A 20,660-nucleotide genomic window follows, 5' to 3' on the forward strand; every position below is an offset into this window, starting at 1 on the left:
GAAAGGGGAGGAAAGAGGGAGAGAGAGGCGGAGACGGAGACGGAAGCGGAGGAGGAGGACAGAGCAGGGCATGCGGGGGGGGGGGGATGGGGGTGGTGGCTCCGCAACTAGGCTTGGCCACAAGGGGTGGGGAAACAACCAACAGGAGGAGGAGGAGGAGGAGGGGTAGAAGAAGAGAATATTAGGGCACATGAGTTCCTCAAGGGAAAGCACAGCGACTCAGTAGCAGCAGTTGCTCCCCCCTCCCCCTTTCTCTCTCTCTCGCTTCCCCGGCTGCTGCCCTGCCCTCCTGCCCTCCTGCCCTGCCCTGCCTGCACTTCCCCCCCTCAACGCCCACCCTTTCCATCGTCCTCTTCGGCGCCTCCCCACTTTCCTGCGCCTCTCTCCCTCGCTCCTCTCTCTCTCCCTCTCCCCCCTGCGGGTCCATCATCCCCCGGACCCTCCGGATCCACTCTCTCCATTGCTTCCTCCTCCTCACTCTATCCCTCTCCGGGAGTTTCCATTTCTCATCGTTCCATTTGTAAGTTCTCCTCGGCCTTACAATTCTTGAGGGTGCTGTTGCCTCATGTTTGGTGACTGCGTGTTTTTTTCATCCCATTTTATTTTTGGTCTGTAGTTCTGTTGGCTTCTTGGGTTAGAGAGATTCAGCTGCGGGATGGAGAGGTGATCTGAGAGGTTTTTGAGTTCACGGATTTAGGAGCGATGCGAATGTGGTATGAGGATTGTGAGCTAGTATTGTGGTGATCGGGCGTCCTCGCATAGATTTTTGTTTTGGTCTGAGTGGTGGATGAAGAGGCGATGGTGAGGTTTATGTGGTGGCAAAGGTTTAATTAAGTGACGGGAAGGTTGTGTGACGGGTTCACGTTGAGTTTTAATTTGAGTTGGGTCTTGAGTTGAGGTGGAAGGGGAAGGCGTGGCGTTGAATCTAGAAGTATATTTATTTTTTTATTTTTTGGTGAAGTACTTTGTCCTGTCATTTGTGGTGTTTTATAAAACTAGCAGATTAACTGTGATTGTAGATGGATCCTGGGGTTTGAGTGAGTAGTGTGCGCGTGTGGTGTGTAAAAGCAGGGACTTGAAGGTACTGCACCCGATGCTTAGCTGCTGAACGACCTAAGAGAGTGGTGAAAGATTCTAGTCGCCATGGATTTGCCGACTTTAGCCACCGTGCTGCAATCCGCCCTCAGCACCAATCCCGAAGAGCGGAAGGCCGGCGAAGAGCGGCTTAATCAGGTCAATATATCGCTTCCATTCTCTTTTAAGAAAAGTCTTGTGTTTCAACTTCCTCATTTTGTTTATCTCAATCAGGATATATTACGTATGCGAGTGGTTGATGCTCGATTGCTCACTTGCCGAAGGACCTAAGTTCCTGCGAACCTAGGGTATTCGTCGGACTCGAATAAGACGCCGGAGGTCATTCACTGTTAATTTCTACGTGGATCTGGTAATTCGAAGGTCTCGAAATTATTGCTGTAGGTCTTCCATTCCCCCTCGGCATTCTTGGACATTGCCTGAATGGGGGAACCCATGTATGATGGGTTTGTCAGGCTTGATGTTTCATCTGCCTTTGATGGTACGAATTAGGGACACGAAGAAAATATCTGAGTTGTAGCAGTTTTCGAGGCACTAACTCGAAATCTTACTGGCTACTTTCAGTTGGATAATGGCTCAATGAAAGAAGAGAATCTGATTGTGCCGTCTTCGTGTCTCGCTGGATCTGTCATTATCGAATTGAATTACTGTGAGTGACTCCTGGTCGATGCTAACGTCGGTTTCGACCACGTACTTGTGCATGCTTCTCTTTCTTGGAGCTACAATTTACCTGCTGCCAGTTCGATGATGTCACCTTAATCACTGATCAGGAATCCACTGTTTTCAGTGGACCTATTTGTGACGCACTGCTGCAGTAGTCATTTAGATACGCGCGGGACATACGCTTTTTTCTCAAAGTTGAACTGATGTTTATATCTAAGCAAGGGAGAGGACCATGACGGGTAAATCATTTCCAGATATGTAGGTATTAATTGCAGTTTTTCTAGTGCTGACGTATAATTTTTCTTTGGTATAGTATCAACATGTTCAGGGGCATCTTGCGGGACTGCTACAAATTATTGTGGCGACACACATAGACCTGTCCATTCGCCAGGTTGCCAGTATCTACTTCAAAAACGTGATTGCTAGAGATTGGGTGCCTCGAGAACCTGGTAAGCAGTCCAAACCATTTTCACTTGTGCATGACATTTTCTCGTAGGTAATAGAGTTTGAATGTAATAACTAGTGTGCTGGATCTGATTGTAAGTGGTCGTCATTTGCAGTTGTAGTACCAAAAATATCTGATACCGATAAGGCCCTTGTAAGAGAGCATCTTCTGGAGGCGATTGTGCAGGCTCCTTACATAATCAGGTAACGTCATGTTTGAGCAATGGTTAGTTTTTTTGCTCGTAAAAGCTATTTTAAGTTTCATGTTATTTTCCAATCCTAATTTGATACTTACAAGGTCTAGTTTCACGTGGATGACAATAGTTTTTCGAATTGGTGAGTGATGGAATTACGTGAGCAAGAATACTTAGGTGTTTAGGAAAGCATTATTGGAAAGTTTTATTCATGACATATTGTTATTTTGTATGCAACTTTCACCAGGGTCCAACTTGGTGAATGCTTGAAGACTTGCATCCACGCCGATTATCCAGAGCACTGGCCGGATCTTCTTCCTGCGATTTTCAACAATTTGAAGTCTCAAGACCAACAGCGAGTTTACGGTGCTCTTTATGCTCTACGCATTTTAACTCGCAAATATGAGTAAGTTTCTTCTAATCACTATTACTAACATGTATCACACATTTTCTTTGCCTACACACAAACATATGTGCAATGCTTGTGATTCTGAATAGCCACGGAGAAATATGCAATGTGCTTAAAATATTGTTACTACGGTAGTCAGCATGCATTTTTAGTATATAAACAAATCTGCGGCTGTTGCTATAAATCGTGCCCAGGGTGTTACTCTGGCAGGCGCTTAATTTATTTCGGACATATGGATCATTTTAACAGTTTAGTTCCTTGTCTACAGGTTCAAGGATGAAGAAGAGCGAATGCCAGTGTATCATATCATTAATACGACTTTTCCAGTTCTGTTAGAAATATTGAACCATCTTTTAGCACTCCCGAATCCTGCAATCGAAGTTGCAGATCTTATCAAGCTGATATTGAAGATTTTCTGGTCGTCAGCTTATGTAAGAAATAATATAAAGCTTCAACTTGATTCAATAGATCATGCATTGCAACTATTGTGTCCATGTTATCTGAGTCTTTATTTTCATCAATCTTTGTAGACCGGTCTGCTGATGGACATGTTACCTTCTTGTATTATTTGCAGCTGGAGATACCAAAGCTCTTGCATGATGTGAACACTTTCACTGCATGGATGTCGAGCTTTCACAATCTTTTGGAGAGGCCTGTTCCTGTGGAGGGTCAGCCTACAAATCCTGAGCAACGAAAAGTGTGGGGGTGGTGGAAAGTGAAAAAGTGGACTTTGCATATCATGAACCGACTTTACAATAGGTGAGCTCGTGGACTGTAATGTTCGTGTCTTACAGTGGGAGATTTGCCCACCATCACTCAGATTTGTCTCCCACTTTTTATGTCTTTTCTCATTCTTACCGCTTTCCTTTGTGGTTTTTCAGATTTGGAGATCCGAAGATGTCTAAGCCCGAGAACAAGGCTTTTGCTCTGATGTTTCAAAAGAATTTTTCTGGAAAGTTTTTAGAGCTTTATATGAAGCTGCTTAGTGTTGTGCGGGAGAATGGGTATCTACCTGACAGAGTCATCAATTTGGCTCTGCAGTACCTCAGCACCAGGTATTTAAGAACATCAATTTGCACAGCCGTTAAACACGTGTGATTCTGTGTACGATCTTTGATTCAGTCTTCTGTTTTAACTGTCTTATATGTTGTATGTAGCTTTCTAGATATATTTTTCTTTTCTAAGTCTGAGAATTCTTCGAAGTGATTGATTGATATATTTTGTTTGTTTGCAGTGTGTCCAAGGCTGTTACTTATCAGTTGTTGAAACCTCAACTTGATGTGGTCCTGTTTGAAATCATATTCCCACTTATGTGTTTCAATGATGCTGATGATGTACTATGGCGAGAAGATCCACATGAATATGTCCGGAAAGGTTATGGTAAGTACATGCTCATTCAACCTTACTTTGTGGCATTGTTCTTTTATCAACTAGGCTGTGTGTGTCATGATCCGGTTTTTGATCTTTTTTGGTGATGTTTCCAACAACAATGGACGTGCTTGCACTCTTGGTAAATCTTTCTACTTTTGTGGTGGTGACTGATATCTGGTTCTGAATGTGCTTATTATCTTCCACAGATATCATTGAGGACATGTATAGTCCTCGTACTGCAGCTATCAACTTCATTTCCGAATTGGTCAGAAAGCGAGGGAAGGAGAACTTGCAGAAGTTTCTATCATTCATTGTTGAGGTTTTCAGAAGATATGATGAAGCCCCAGCAGACCAGAAACCATATAGGCAAAAGGATGGAGCTTTGCTAGCTGTTGGCGCTTTGAATGACAAGCTGAAACTTACGGAGCCTTACAAGTCCCAACTTGAGCACATGTTGGTTAACCATGTGTATCCTGAGTTCAGAAGCCCTGCCGGTCATCTTAGAGCCAAGGTACTTTCAAGGCATTGCCTTCTTCTTGTTGGCATGGTTCTGTTTTTGTATCTGCATTCTAACATCTTGATGTGAATGTCTACGAACGTGCATGACGGAGAAATCGCCATTGTGGCCTATACAGCAGTGAAGGCCATTGTGTAATTTTCTTTGTATTTGGTTATGAATATCTTTGGTACTGGCACTATTCTGTTTTACTAGAACAATAACATCCCGACTTTACTTGCTATTCAATTTTGATTGTTGCAGGCTGCTTGGGTGGCGGGACAGTATGCTGATATTACTTTCTCAGATCAGCGTCATTTTACCTCTGCTTTGCATAGTGTTGTCGCAGCCCTCACTGATCCTGAGCTTCCAGTGCGGGTTGATTCTGTTGTTTCTCTCCGGACGTTCGTCGAAGCGTGCAAAGGTATGCGTTCACTTTACTCAGTCTCTTTGCAGACAGTATTTTCTTTCACACTTTGTCCAATTTCTTCTTTTCAAAGAGGTTGTCATCGTTACCAATGTTCGCAAGTGTTTCTGGTAGAGATGTTTGTAATTTGATCCCGTGGCTTCGAAGCTAGCTCGAAATTTTCTGGTTTATCCCATTTTGGCATCAAATTGAGTTCTTTCGTCATTTTTGTTGCCTTGCAGATCTTAGTGAGATTCGGCCAATATTACCTCAACTTCTTGATGGTAAGATCCTTACGGAAGCGGAACTATTTACAAATTTATTTATTCATGTTCTTCCTAGGAACTAGGGAAACTGGTCCCGCGTCATTGTCCAATACCAAAGTATATAAGAACAATCCCCTGTCTGGATTTTAAATGTGATGCCAGTTGTGCTTTTTTCTATACAGAGTTCTTCAAGCTGATGAACGAAGTCGAGAATGAGGACCTTGTCTTCACATTGGAGACAATTGTGGATAAATTCGGGGAAGAAATGGCACCCTATGCACTTGGTCTCTGCCAAAATCTGGTATAGGAGATTACAGTCCCTGAACTTAAGCCCCATGAAAATGATTGTTGGCTTCTGTTGGTACTCTGTGGGATACGTGTTCTATGTATGATCGTATTCGTACTGGCCGAAGTATTGGTTTTAGTCGATGTCTATCTCATTGTTTGTGCTGCTCATGCTTCTATAGAGGAATGAATCTCACACCTTTTACGAATCCTGTGAGTTTTACTGGACAGGCTGCTGCGTTTTGGAAGTGTCTAGAGTCGTCAGAGACTGATGATGACGAGGATGATTCTGGAGCTCTAGCTGCAGTGGGTTGCTTGAGAGCTATCGGCACCATTTTGGAGTCTGTTAGTCGGCTACCTGAAATTTATCCTGCTATTGAGCCAACACTTCTCCCCATCATGCAACGAATGCTGACTACTGACGGTCAAGGTGAGCTTCTTTACTCGTCTGAGGTGGTCTTCTGTAAGCAAGCTGTAACTTAAGAGTCTAACTCTTGTTGAATGTTAAGAGCATTGTTGTGGTTCCATTTCTCGCCTTAAGCTCTTTTAGTATGCCTGCCTTCATGTAGATATGGGGTATGATTTAAATAAGATGTTCGTGTACCTCGATTTTGATGTCCGAGTCAATTTTAGTTTTTAGAGAATGCTGTGGTCCCTAACCTTACCGAAAACTCACTGGCATGTGCATTGTGGCGTTTGCAGATGTGTTTGAAGAGGTCTTGGAGATAGTATCGTACATGACTTATTTCTCGCCTGTAATATCAGTGAACATGTGGAGTCTGTGGCCGCTCATGGTCGATGCACTTCTGGAATGGGCTATCGATTATTTTGAGAGTGAGTATTGTTACAGAGTGCTTTGATACCTTTGGCGCTCGTTTTAAAGGTCTATGATAATTCATCTTACGAATTTGACAATGGAGTATATGAAGCAGAGTGCAAGCATTTGAAACTGCCGATGAAACGCTTGGGACTAGTTTCTTACATACCTATTGGTTACCATGTGCAGATCTTTTGGTGCCATTGGATAATTATATTTCAAGAAGCACAGAGCACTTCTTGACATGTACACAGCCAGATTACCAAACAAGCCTCTTCAAAGTCATATCTACAGTAAGTCTTACCAAAGATCTTTCCTTCGGTTTGATAAAATCCTTGTAGACCTTCCTGCAATTGGTGTAATGGTTTTTGGTGGTACTTATCAGTGCCTTCTTGGCAGTTAATGGCTGCTGAGAAACTTGAAGACAGTGACATAGAACCAGCTCCGAAGTTGATCGAAGCAGTGCTGCAAAACTGCCGAGGACGAGTGGATCAATGGTTGGAGCCTTACCTGCGTATTAGCATAGAGAGGCTTCGCAAAACAAGGAAGAACTACTTGAAGGACTTGCTCGTGAATGTGATTGCCAACGGACTTTATTATAATGCACCCATGTGCCTTACCATTCTACAACATTTGGGAGTGACCAGCGAAATTTTCCAATCGTGGTTCCAAATGCTGTATGAGGTCAAGAAATCCGGCAAACCCTTGCACTTCGTCAGGTACTATCTCATCCTATTACAATGCTTGGTACTTTGGCTCTTCGGTGTATGGCTCCTACTTTTGAACCTTGGTACTTCGAACTATGATTTTCATGTTAGACCGGGGTCTTTAACAATATATTTTGGTTCATTAGGGAGCACGACAAGAAGGTTTGTATTCTAGGGTTGGCTTCACTATTGGTAGTCCCTACGGCGGCCATGCCGCCTGAACTTCAAGCAGGCTTGGATCAAGTATTCAAGGCTCTGTTGAAGTTGCTTGTTGCGTACAAAGAGCAGCGTGCAGAGGCAGCGAAGGTCGAGGAGGTAGAAGACGATGACGAAGAGGAGTGGGATGGGACAGCCGATGATGGGGAATGGGACAAAGAGATCGATGATGACGAAGATGAGGGTGACGAGAGCACGGAGAAGCTTCAAAAGCTAGCAGCTCAGGCGCGTATAAAGAACACATCTTCGGTGTTTTTGCGATTAGGCAATAACATACACGTTTACTCATGGAGAACGTTTTTCTTTACGAAGTGTCTAAATCTTGAACGCTATGCATTGTTTTTGCAGGCCAAGGCTTTTTCACATGCGGACGATTCCGACTCTGACTTTGAGGACTATGCCGATGACGAGGAGTTCCAGGCTCCTATTGACAACGTCGATGCATTCATCTTCTTCTCTGATGCTATGAAAGGTTTGTTGCACCACATACTTCTCTCTCTTTTGAAAGTTCATTTCACTTCCATACTGGAGGTAACTGTATTTCTATTTCTCACGGCAAAGCCTCTAATGTTGCCGTCTCCTTGTTCAGCAATGTCGATATCTGATCCTGCAAGATTCCAAGCTTTGTCTGGCTCTTTGGACTTCCAACAGCAGGCCTGGGCTCATGGCTTAGCTCAGCACGCTGAAGAGAGGCGGAAGGAAATTGAGAAGGAGGCTATGGAGAAGGCAGTTGCTGCAGGTGCGGGAGTTGCCCTGCAATAGTGGCATAATCCGAAGTCTGTTCAATTGATATAGAATTTTGTTGGGGTGTGTTGTCTTGCGGTCATTTAGCTAGTTATCATGTGAGAGTTGCATTAGGATGTGAAATTTATTGCACTGTGTTGGCCAATAATGTATTGAGCGTTTTGGGAGCAATTCTTTATCCAAAAGAATAGGTCCAAGTTTACAATGAGGGTCATTCTAGAGAAGTCCACAACCCGTGGTTTCACTTCTCACCTCTCTGTATCCCACAAAAGTGGTAATGGGATTCAATCCCATTAAAATTGTTGAGTCATTTTTTTTCTCTTCATACTGTGCTTGCTTCGCCTTTACAGCAACTGTGATATATATTTGTGGTCTAGGTTGTAACTTCAGTCTTGTCTAAATCTGCAAACCTCTGTCTTGTCCAAGGAATTTTGTTTAAACAGTAATATGATCATTTTTTGTGGCACTTTATTAATGTGCATAAAATAATCATATAGAAATCCACTTGTACTGCAATTTGATATTTTCTTATACATCATAAGCATGTATTACTTTATTTTTACTCCTCACATGTGGCTTCTAAGATATCTCGTTCGTAATATAAAGACACCAACACATATGTCGCAATAAATCTTTAAATTATAAAACATTTGACCCAAATAATTGAGCATAAAATATTTAAACAATTCCATGTGAACTGATTTTTAAACTGATGTATAGTAAAACACATGGCTACAATAGGAACCTACATCAGTGTACTCGCACTAGCAATGATAGAATGTTGGATGTGGTCCAAGAGGTAGGGTGGTGATAGAGATGCTGCTCACAAGAGAGCTGAAGGAAAAAAGAAATGAGTAAAACATCAATACTTTGCAAACACACAAGTATATTTGTTGGTGTTTATCCCCAAGTCCTCAAGTGCACATACCAACACCTTGTCTATAGCCTTTATGAACAAGTTGTAAATACATACAAGAAACAAGTGTATTCTAGATAATTTTTAATATAAATGTTTCTAGCTTCTTTAGTTTCTTAATAATATGCCACATAAATTATAAAAATTATAAAAATAAAAGAAATGGGTTGTTATCTAGTCATTCAAAAAAATCTGCATCTATAAAACTTTATATCTTTTTATTTCACAAAGAATTTTGACATTTTGTTTAGTATTTGAGTGGTCTTACATAATGATTTTACAACAAATGAATTCTTTGGTTCTTATGTTTTAAAATTATTTTTATTTAACTATTTCAATGTCTCAAAGGTAATTTGAATTTCGATACAGCTTTATTCCTAAAATCCATCATTTGCTTTGGTAGAATGATCATCTTGTGACATATGTACATTTATTATGTCACAAGATGATCTCTAAAGATTATGTTATTTAAAATACATCTGATTCATATGTATTACATTAAATTAGGAATTTCTCAAACTTTCACTTATTTACTTTCATTGACATACTTGTTACTTCCATAGTATTATATAACTTACTTTTGGAGAAATTAAATTCACATATATTGATTATTTATAAACTTTTCTTTATATGGTAATTTTATAAAATTTATAAAACTAAAATATAATTATTTTTAGTATAGACATAATAAATTTGATATTAAATATTATATACATATATATATATGTATATCTATATATATATATATATATATATATCTTGGTATAATAGAATTAATTAAATATCTAATAATATACACAAAATATTATATTTGTCACTTTATGTAAAATATTTTTATAACTATAATTGTAATTTTGAGCACTAATAAGTAAAAGTTGACTTTATATGAAACAAATTCATCTTAAGCTTTGTCTTTTTAAATTACTTTGTATCTTTTTCTTTAGAAAATTATAGTTGTAAAATTCAAAAAGAATCTTAAGTCTCCAAGTTACAATTTTTAAAATACATGCTTCTTAAGAATTATAATTAGACTATATATATATATATATATATATATATATACTAAAATGCACAACATGTTAGTTATATTTGAGTATTTCTATTTCAATATCTTACTACATATTCAAATATTCTACTATATATATATATATATATATATATATATATAATTTTCTTCATATTTTATGTAATCTTTTTAATAAGATTTTTGGAATAAGTCACATGTAATTGTGCAAAATCACCTATGATTATAAAGTAACTTAGTAGTAAAATTATCAATTATTATTGATTTTTATTTTTTATTTTTTATTATTTTTTTTGCATACATAATTTTGATTCTTTTGTAAATTTGAAATCTATAAAAAAATATACATGTCTTCAATATAATCAAACAGTAAGATATTTTTTTATATGCTCTACTTTCAAAATGAATGTTAGCTATTAATAATTTTTTTTATAAATAAATTTACAACAAAGAAATTAATGTATTAATGTATTAATGTGTATTTTTTGTTTGTAATAATTTAAAAATAAATTTGAGCTTATCACATCTATAGTGCTATTCCTTATTTAGATTATTGTTGATGGTTTGTTTTTTTTTATTTTGATAATGTGTTACTTGGCTTGCCATTGTATTTTTCTTTCTAATTTGTAGTTTATATATATTTTTTATTATGATTTGAATTAGTTATAATCCTCCAATTTCTTTTATAAATCATTCATAGTATCATCTTAACAAATTTACATTACCAAGTAGGAATATTTAATATTTTCTTAAATATTTTTTTCTCAAGGTGTTTTAATCCTTCAAAAAGTATTGCTTTATTCTTGATAATTTATAAAATTCATAACTTGTATTATTTAAGCTTACAAAATTGTATAAAATTTTATATACTTCTATTTTAGTTGTATATTTCAAATGCAATTTCAATTAGAATATAAAATCTTAAAACATGATTTTTTAAAGAAAGATTAGAGCCTTACTTTGAAAAAATTGTAACTTTTTTAAAAATTCAAATTTCTTTAAAAAGTCAAGTTTGTCTCTACTTAAAACTTCTATTGATTTAGTGATAAGCTACCATTAAAGACAATGCTTTTTGAAGAAGCCATTTGAATTTTAAACCTTCTATTGCTGATTTCTATAAAATCAAAATATTTTTTTTACCTTGATTAGAAATCACTTTGTTTTATAGCTTTTGCAAGAGCTATATTATTGCCACACCAAAATCTCTATTTTTTATAGCTTTTAATCCATTACACAACAAAACTTCAACTTTTGTACACTACTAATTAATTTACTTAAAGTTAGATGCAAGAATTATTATATGTATAAGATCCTGAAATGACACTTTCTAACAACCTGTAACCATCCAAGTTGATTCTAAAACCTCCTTAATTATCAAACAATTATTTGGGATGGCAATGGCATCATAGGGATGTACTTTTTTTTTTTTAATATCAATTACTTCTAATCAAAGCTAAAAACACTTCCATCTAATAATCTTACCAACTCAAGCACATAGACATAATTAACGATTAAGTCAAAATTTGACTTTCAAATAAAACTCGCTTTCTCTCAGTTCATAGTTTTATTATTGTCTTTCCAAAAAAAGATAATGCAAATATTTCACAAAGATATATAACTAAAACTCAACCATTTTAACTCGTAGAAATCTATTCTCCATGAGTTAATTCGCGCAACAACGAACGGCACTGACCCCGTTTTCGTACGATATTCTCTCAATTCTTATGTTTCACAAAAATCCAATGCATCTACTACTGACAAAATCAACTACGCACGTACATCATGATAGTGAGTCGCCACTATATTATTAGGATTAGTTTCTTAAGTTGAAAACTTTTCCTACATTATTAGGATGAGTAGTTTCTTAAGATTGAAAACTTTTTCAAAAAGCTAACTCCCGCCCATCAGCCCAAGTCTAATACCCGTAACGTTACGGATTTGAATCAACACACACGGGCTACAGTACCCATTAAGAACTAGGGCTTGAATGCACAACTGGATAGACTCCAGTGCCGTAATAACAAGGAATTCCGGCGTCCACCTTCACTAACAGATAAGGATGAAATTGGACAGTAGGTTTAAAGTAGTTTAATGCAATCTAGTGAGCTCCTCTACTCGTTTGCAAAGCTCTTCGACAGAAATCTCAAGTGGCGCGGCAATTTCTTCCATCTTGTTTCTACTCAGATCCAAAAAGGACTCTATTAGGTCACCATCTAAAAAGTTGCGAGCATCCACAGTTTTGCGTTCATTGCTGAAAGAGCGCCACTGCTCGTGACTTAACCCACCTACACCCTTAATCACCTTCACCAAAGCCTGTTGTAGTTTCTGGAGGAACAAGAACTTATCTTGTGGAAGGGAAGCAATGACTCCTATAACTCCATTCACAGTTCCAAAGATGACAGTTGGAATTAGGCTGGCTTCGCTGTCTGGAAGTCGCATCACAAGAGATCCATGGCGAAATCTGTTCACAAACTCGCCAAGATGGTACTCACCTACTACTTCCAATCGACCTCTTTCTTCATCTGTAGCAGCATCGTTGTTTTTCCTCACTGTGAAAAGATTAAAGCTGTTTTCCGCCCCTAGATAAGTGTCGTCATCCAGAATCTCAACCGCTGTCATCCAGTTGGCATTGTAGTCTCGAGCTCTCTCCTCAATCGCTCCCTCTTCAGGCTGCCGGACTCAATGCAGGTCATTTCTTCAAGCATTAAACAACCTACTATTACTTCTTACCTCTTCAACTGATTAAAAAAGATGGAAAGCAATCAAGACGGAAGCAAAGAACCCATACCAGGGTAAAAGGATGAAATGTAATAATCTTATGGTGATAAAATCAGCAATTTGTAAACTACAAACCTTGTAAATGAGAAGCGAAATTGACTTCATCAGATCTCCCACAACGATAAAATCTCCTCGTGATTGAACATACAATGCCAATATATGCCCATGGTGGGAAGATTCGATCTCCAAAACCCTTGTTCCATCTCTTAATGTCCACTTATATAAAGCAATCTTTTGGTTAATGCCTGCTAGTAATTTCCCATTAAAAGCATTCAAATTATACACAGCCCCCTTCATTTCTTTCTCTGCTACCAGCTGAAGTTTGCCATCCTCCACCAAAAAAACAAGTATCCGACCCTGTTTCAACAGAACATGTTTGTAAGTGAGACGAAGACACCTTTTGTCATTGCAGACTGTTAGATGAGCTTGAAGCTATGAATAAAAAGAAAATGTCGCTTCATGTGGTTAAAATAAACCAGAAAACTCAACATAGAAATTTGAAAGACAAGTTAAAAATTGCTAACCTTAGTAGGTTCACTTTCTTCCGGAAGTGCATAGGCCGTCCCTACACAGTAGTATACGTTGGAGTCGTCAGTGAAGGAACATGTGATTATAGAACATCCAATTTCGTACAGATCGAGAGCAAATCCAGATGTTATCTCAAATGTCTGATCTTCAATCAACCGTACATAATGCGTTTCTATGTCTTCATTATTGGGCCCTTGTGAATATTTGGCCGAACATATGGCAAACGAGCGAGATTGTTCTTGATGAGCAATACGGCAAGGGCGTTCGCCAAGAGGAACTGTGCGAATATGAAGCTTTTGAATATCATCAATGGTGCCGATTGTGAGCTCCCCTTCCTTTCCGATGGCAAGACTGGAAGTTATCGAAATCAGTCAGTCATGAAGGTCCTTACTTTAATGTATTCAACTAGTTCATAAATTTAAAGTATGACACAAAGTAATATTCTATGCTGCGAATGTTGAAGTATGAAAGTGGCGTATGATGCAGCTTTCTGCCATCCACATCTGGAATGAGGCCTCCGAAATAATTGCGTTAGTTAGGTGGTTGAAAACGAACCTGTCCGGAAACGATGCCGAGTTGAATGGACACATGTGATTGACTTCCTTCAAATTGACGTTGCTATACAAAAGTTTCTTATTGCTGCTGTATATCACTGTTGGACGGTCTGAGGCCGCAAACACATGGGTAGTATTCTTGGACCGAAAGGTGCGTAATGCTATAGGTTGTGTGCCCAAAGATATCTTCTTCCTGTCAGATAATTCTCCAGTCGAAGGGTTTAGCATGAAGTTGAACAGGTGTCCATCCCCCACAGCACACAGCAAGTACGCCAACTGTACATACACCACAAAGCGTAGATTAAACTCTGATCACAATTGAAGACACCCGAAGTAAATTTCAAATTGCTAACAGAAGACGTTATTAGGGGAATTAATCTCAGATAAGCAGGGCAATTGGTACACAAAATATCTGTCTAAGCAGGACAACTAGAGGGTAACAACACAATAAATCAATATCTTCAGACCCATTTGTACTCATTCCCAGAGTAGGGTACTGCTGTATGGACAGGACTCACCGTCACAACATACTGGAAAAACTTGAACTTTCCACAGAAGGATAGTATTACATCCTGAGATGGACACTACAGCAATAATTACTTTCAAAAAGAAAAAAGGTGCACAAGATTAAGCAGCCTCACCCCATCGAAAGAGCAGAAGAGGACAGAACGGGGTATGATTTCTCCACCCAACATTTCTTTGTTGATCAAGGTAAGAGACGGCAACGCAAAAATTCGAACGCTGATGTCTGTCCACATACCGACTGCTACCAAGTTGCTGCGCTCAGGATTTTCTCCCACAGGATTGATATCTAAACATGAGATCTCATATTCCAACTGTGAATGTGCCACCCCTGTGAGTGTACCTTGCCCTATTTCAATATATACAAGATTTCCACCTCCTGTTGCAAGCAAGACCTGATCATCCATTTTATTGACAAAATCAGCAAAGTACAAGGATGCAGCCAAAGAACGCTATTCACCAAGAAAAACGACACCATATGATAAAATAAGTGAAACAAAGACAAAGAGATTAGTGACTAAGTCCATCATAACATACTGCTTTGACTTTGTAAAATTGAAGATTCCAATACTACAGTATCAGGGCAAACCTGAGATGCATTAGCAGTAGCAACATTAATCGTCATTGGTGCCGGGGCTTTCCACTCAGTGAGCTGTTTCCTAGTCTTTGCATTAACAAGACGCAACGAGCCTGCCGTGACCTGCGTTGAATGATAAAAAATCAGGAAACAGTAAGACAGAAAATCACATAAACTAGAACGGAGACGTCATTACAAACCTGCCCCTTGCACTAAGAGCAAGAAACAACACATGAATTTTATGACCCTGCACGAATAAAATCTCAACATAATTCATGGCCTGTACCTGCACAAGTTGATCATGGACAGCATTGTGACAAAAGAGAGTCTGAGCTTCAGAGTCAAAACCATCGATCTCGGTTTCTTCAAGCTCATCATCCGTGTTCATAGCCAAAATACGTGTCTCGCTAATGAAGCTCACAACAAGGAATGTATCATAGACATCACTTGAAGATGCTCGCAGTGACCACATGCCCTTTATGCCCTGAAGCTCTACAGAGGCCTGCAAGAATCACCTCATGGATGCCTCAATACATGCGATATAATTACAAAATCCATACATTTGCTTCGTTTTCATCGGCCAAGAAGAATGGAAATTATAGATAACCAACGATTAGGCGATACAAGAGATAGAGAGCTGATACACGGAATGTTGAAATCAGAATACTACTAGTAATAAAACATAGTCACATAGCACAAGTTTTTACTAAACTACCCCCCAGCAAACTGAAACAGAGACTAACCTGCTCGTTTATGCCAATACCATTTCGCACTATACGCAAGGAACCATCCTTAAAAGCACCTGAGCAGGTTACTACTTGACCTTGACCTTGCCTTTCAAGATCCACAACACAAAGATCCACAATTGGACCCAAATTCACAAAGCTCTCCAAAACCTCAACATAGGATCCCTTGACATCTGCCTGGTGGTTCAATCTAATCAACTGCAGAGCCAAATCAGATATTATCATTATCTTGTGGACTTCAAAATGTAGCTGCAAAGGGAATCGGTGTACGTAGGGCACACCAAGCACTTTCAAGTGCAAATATAGTAACTCAGAGAAAAGCACCAAGAAGTTCCGTCTCCTTAAAAATAAAGATCCGCATCATGAAGGGCTATTGTTCATAGCTTTGAAGATTCTCAAATAAAAAAAACTAATTCACTACATTCAAACATAAAAACATGATTAAAGACAGAGAAAATGAAAGATCAAATAAACAAACCTGCGAATCTCCATAGCTGGAACCGACAAATACTACACCATTGTCAAGGTAGGACAAAGTAGATGCTGCTGATGTCTCCCCAAGTGGCTCCACATTCAAGGCTGAGACCCTGCAAAAAATCACTCAATCACAGTTTATATATCTATCAATATAATTACAATCGCAAAATGCTGATAAAATGTATTTTCGTTTCAGGTAAACGATACTCCTGAGAATATAAAACACTAACCTTTCCTTATCATGCGAGATAACAAGTAAGTATAGCATGCCATTGTGATCGCTCAGCAAGTACCGAGACCCATCACTGTCCACTCGTCCATAAGCTTTTGTGATTGACTGTGAACACCCCACCAAGCGTATCTACCATGAGTATCAACTCAGGGAAAAACCAGAGTTCCGAAAACGCATCCTTCTCAAAGCTGAAACGATAGCAAGTCTAAAAGTTTTGTTCATTCATTCCCATCAAGTTCTAGCTCACTAAAGTATTCCAGCTTACAACTCAACATGGGATTCTTTTTAAACTAGATTGATTGAAATTACTCAAATGCCCAAGTTATGCTAAGACTCATGCAGCTACAGTTTGAAACGGGCTTCATATCCTGGTTGTCTCTACAGGAGGGGCCTCAAAAAACAAGGAAACAAGAATGAAAGAGAACTTAAGTACCGGTCGGATAGGAATCGCTTTAAAAACAGAGCCGTTGTAGTAAACAATAGTCTGCTCCCCAATAATGATAGCACCGCCTAATGGAAGAGGGACAGGAATCAGCAGGCCTGCACCGTTGTCCAGGTTATTTTGCAACCATGGACCCTCTCCAAAATCTTTCTCTTTTAGATTCACCTCATACGTCTTGACATGTCTTGCATCTTTATTGTCCTAATGGAATCCATCAGAAAAGATGCGTCAGTGCTTGGAAAAAATATAATCCCTTCAAAATTCACTTTCTGATTATCAGAACATTTAATCTAAGCATTACTCTCGAAAAATAAAACCTCTTAAACAATTCATCAGTCTCTTACAAGAAGAGAACTACATTATACGAGTACCCTAGATATATTTCAGCTCTGCTGCAGAATAGGCAATCAGATCGCCATTGACGACAAATTGAGTCCTGGAGTCAAAAGTGTGACGAGATTCAACCTGATAAAGAACCGCAATGGTAGGATTGGCACAGCCATAGAGAAACTTAATGTCGAGCACTTGCAGTTCTTCCAACCTGTATGACGCACCTTCTGAAGTAAGAAAATAAAGAAACGCTTGCAAGGCACTAGATTACGTAGAAAATTATTTCTAACAGGATCAGTGGAGAGAGAAGAGGGAACCAAAAAGAGATGTATTACAAACACCTACACTAAGAAAGTGTATGAAAGCAGCGAGGGTGTTCAATCTATATAGGACGATGTTTTTCATACCTAATATTGAAGGCTTCTTTAAGTTGACCTTTATTGTCGATAGGAATCACCTAAAAATATATAAAAAATTGGTCATTGGCAATTGTTAAATTTCAATTCCAGCATGTGATTTGGAGACTGAGAAGACGAGATTCATTATTTGAAACTTCTGAGCACACCTACAAGAACCGATTTCTTAGCCAAATTTACTCTGAAAAACAGCGAATATATTATGAATAAGAGCAGGTGGCAAACTATCACTTCGATTATTAATGCTACAACTCCCAAATACCTGACACATGCAATGACTAAAACAAGCGCCAACTTCGGCAAGAAAAGACCTTCAGATACAAACCAAAGAGGACCTCCTCGATTCAACGCAAAGCAATCTAGATATCATACCAAGAGCTGAACACAGATCATCAGTAACACAGCAGATATGTGAGGAGCTAAGGGCGAACCTTAAACATCCCATCATAAAGGTGAAGACCAATAAGACGGCAATCGGGATCAACAATGCCAATCTGGAAACAAAAGAGAACACGGCACAGTCATAGAAGTCCAAACATATATCCACACACATAATCTCTAAAACCTGAGACTTGACTAAAGGGAAAACCAAAAGCCAGCAAAACATTGTACCAATATGCAATTCAAACTTTAAACCTCAATATAACTTTGAACAAAGCCTTAAACCTCTTCCTTTTCTCGACATAATATTTTGTTGTAAGCAAAACAAATCCTTCAAGTACACACCTGTCCATTATCTGTTGGTCGACCAGTTCGATCGGATACATCTCCCATCGCTCTGCATTTAACCATTACGACAACTGAGAAGTATGCACTACTGAGAATGTTTACTTTGAGAACGTCCAAGACAGGGAAAGTAGAAGGGTAAAAGATATGACACTAAGTGACTCGACCAACTGAACTAAAGGACGTCATAATGAAAGTCCAGTTTTTTACCGTGTAATAGGTGAGCCGGTTTCTGCATCCCATTGAAGAACACAAAATTTATATCTTTCGAACGATATAAATAGCACGTCTTGTGACTCACCCTGTAAGAAAAGCACAACAATAAAGTTTTCGTTGCGTCATATTTTTTATAAGTTCATATGCTAGCGCTGAGTTCCATGTTGACAAGTACGATAAGGAACCTTTTACCCAATGGCAGGTTAAACCATTTGATAACATGCTGCGCTGTAGATTTAGAGTCGCAAAATGATGAAAAAATCCAGTTCAACCTGGCTCAAAAACTTTTAAACAGCTCCATAGCTTCAAAACAGGTATTAACGTTCAGTAACTTACAGGAGGGCGAAAGAGCTCCAGTGTGGCGATTCTGCCATACAAAGGGACATCGAGCATAGACTGCATAATGAGAAAGCATCAACATCAGCTGGTTTTTAAAATGTAGCAAAACTGCGCATGCATTTTCACAACACATTTTATAAGCTATGGGGAAACATAGTTTTAGTACTCATAAAGAACAATTTTAATTGTAATAAAATATGCATCTCTTCAGTGTTCAATCTGCAGAATGTTCAGGAAAGTAGATTCGATTTCCTTGGAACTATCATCGGTACTACGACGAAAATTACCTCTGATAATATCAGGAATGAAAGACATACTGAAGAGGTTCAAAATGAAATGCACTTATTTTAAGGTGTGTCATAAAATTCTCACGACCTTGTATTCAACAATTGTGATCCTACAGGTGAATGCTCCACTGCTGTAATCGGATCAAGTGAGGGATTGTTTAGGAACCTGCATAAAATTCTAAAAGAAGGACGTAATTAACACCTACGTAAGTTTCAAATAAAATTTAAAGAATTTAGGGTACCAAAACGAATCCTTACCTGCAGCCCTGATGCTGTCAGCAGGTGAATTTCGATTCGCGTGCATTTTCTGAAATAAAAGTCAAGGATCCCTTTTCCAACTGAGTGATTAGCATGACTGCGTCAATGACACGTGATGCAGAAAGAAAACTTAACATTGGAACTACTAACTCAACCTTTACGTTATAATTCATCAATTCTAACTGTTGCTACTGAAACAGTAAAATAGTCCCTCCATGTACGCCTTCTCTTTAAAAGGCTATATCTTGATACCAAGAGAAAAATCCAACGCTATACCACATTAATTGTACACACAAAATGGACAACGCTTTCTAAGCGAGGACCCATGACATAATTGACAGCCTTCCATCAACTCGGGATAAACCAAGTACGTACTCGAGAACATTCGTGCGTGAGCTATATTAATCAAGTTGGACACTTTCATGGACCGCCACTGTCCTCTGTATCCCCAAGACGAAAAATACCTATAAATCTAATACAGAAGTTGTTGACTTGTAAAACTTCTACTCGTGAGGTAGCTCAATTACGTCTCAATACGTACAAAAAAAATAGTACGTAGCCTACTGGAAAGCACAATCGGCACGCAAACGACTACACACTTGACCTAAACCTACAGTTTATAGATATTCTAAAGATTCCTGCAACACCGCCTCTTCCAACAAGTGCACTCGTCCTCAAGCATCAGCAATTGTCGCAGTTCAATACAATAGAGTAGGCACAATCGAAAGCTTGGAGGCGAACCAGCATAATTTGCAAACATTGAAAGTAAAATATAAAAAGAGATCGAGTGTATCGTAAATAAAAGGATACGCAATGATGAGATTTAGCTCCTGCGGATTAGTGAAGTATCCGACGCACGAGTGCGTCACATTGGTAGGCTTTTGCGCCGTAACTACATAATTCCAACCACTCATAGCTGCCCCTCGCTACAGATCTTCTGAGACCCGTTGTTTCTCGTCCCTGCACTGAATTTCCTCAAATTTGAACCCGTGGCTGTCTCTCGACTCCCCCTCCCCTCTCCAAAGCTGTAACACCTCCTCTTGCGGCTAACTCGCCTTACCGAAATCTATGACAGTATGCCGGCTATGCAAGCAAGTACGAGAGTAACCAAGCTTCTCAGCGAAACATGCAAGCAAAGTTTTGAGAAAGAGCTCCGAGAACCCTAATGCAATTTTTTCAAAA

At 38.9% G+C, this 20,660-nt stretch overlaps 2 protein-coding genes across 3 annotated transcripts; one reads left to right on the forward strand and one right to left on the reverse strand.

Annotated features, from left to right (window-relative positions):
• The first annotated feature begins 211 nt into the window (after positions 1 to 211).
• Positions 212 to 8,435, forward strand: LOC112286877 (importin beta-like SAD2). Its single transcript, XM_024529223.2, has 20 exons — positions 212 to 520; positions 1,072 to 1,233; positions 2,069 to 2,204; positions 2,316 to 2,403; positions 2,641 to 2,799; positions 3,071 to 3,233; positions 3,377 to 3,561; positions 3,684 to 3,857; positions 4,037 to 4,182; positions 4,380 to 4,684; positions 4,934 to 5,093; positions 5,318 to 5,359; positions 5,524 to 5,642; positions 5,858 to 6,056; positions 6,329 to 6,460; positions 6,633 to 6,736; positions 6,843 to 7,162; positions 7,297 to 7,591; positions 7,715 to 7,838; positions 7,956 to 8,435. Exons 2-20 carry the CDS (start codon positions 1,144 to 1,146, stop codon positions 8,126 to 8,128), a joined length of 3,114 nt encoding a protein of 1,037 aa, XP_024384991.1. The 5' UTR covers positions 212 to 520; positions 1,072 to 1,143; the 3' UTR covers positions 8,129 to 8,435.
• A 3,404-nt stretch (positions 8,436 to 11,839) lies between these two features.
• On the reverse strand, positions 11,840 to 20,660 carry LOC112286784 (DNA damage-binding protein 1). 2 transcript variants are annotated; one of them, XM_024529047.3, is made up of 19 exons: positions 20,289 to 20,660; positions 19,479 to 19,527; positions 18,931 to 18,990; positions 18,589 to 18,680; positions 18,379 to 18,430; positions 18,084 to 18,146; positions 17,644 to 17,693; positions 17,372 to 17,447; positions 16,898 to 17,107; positions 16,463 to 16,569; positions 16,234 to 16,342; positions 15,753 to 15,953; positions 15,296 to 15,511; positions 15,022 to 15,132; positions 14,552 to 14,827; positions 13,912 to 14,186; positions 13,353 to 13,707; positions 12,904 to 13,185; positions 11,840 to 12,720 (listed from the first exon to the last, which is right to left on the reverse strand). In XM_024529047.3, the coding sequence occupies exons 1-19, from the start codon at positions 20,390 to 20,392 to the stop codon at positions 12,139 to 12,141; spliced, it is 3,270 nt and encodes a 1,089-aa protein (XP_024384815.1). In that variant the 5' UTR covers positions 20,393 to 20,660; the 3' UTR covers positions 11,840 to 12,138. The 2 variants fall into 2 exon arrangements, with proteins under 2 accessions (XP_024384815.1, XP_024384817.1); XM_024529049.3 differs by having other exon boundaries at positions 11,840 to 12,745; positions 20,289 to 20,657.

Source organism: Physcomitrium patens, chromosome 9 (genome assembly GCF_059467195.1).
Source record: "Physcomitrium patens ecotype Gransden chromosome 9, ASM5946719v1, whole genome shotgun sequence".
NCBI lineage: Eukaryota > Viridiplantae > Streptophyta > Bryopsida > Funariales > Funariaceae > Physcomitrium > Physcomitrium patens.

Excerpts from the sequence above, each read along its gene's own strand:
- LOC112286877 (XM_024529223.2), top strand. The coding sequence starts at position 1,144 with ATGGATTTGCCGACTTTAGCCACCGTGCTGCAATCCGCCCTCAGCACC. Across the intron at positions 3,858-4,036 it reads CTGCAGTACCTCAGCACCAG|TGTGTCCAAGGCTGTTACTT; the intron begins GTATTTAAGAAC and ends GTTTGTTTGCAG. Across the intron at positions 6,461-6,632 it reads GGCTATCGATTATTTTGAGA|ATCTTTTGGTGCCATTGGAT; the intron begins GTGAGTATTGTT and ends TACCATGTGCAG.
- LOC112286784 (XM_024529047.3), bottom strand. The coding sequence starts at position 20,392 with ATGAGTGGTTGGAATTATGTAGTTACGGCGCAAAAGCCTACCAATGTG. Across the intron at positions 16,570-16,897 it reads AAGCGATTCCTATCCGACCG|TCAATCACAAAAGCTTATGG; the intron begins GTACTTAAGTTC and ends GGGTGTTCACAG. Across the intron at positions 15,133-15,295 it reads TCCATGATCAACTTGTGCAG|GTCACGGCAGGCTCGTTGCG; the intron begins GTACAGGCCATG and ends CATTCAACGCAG.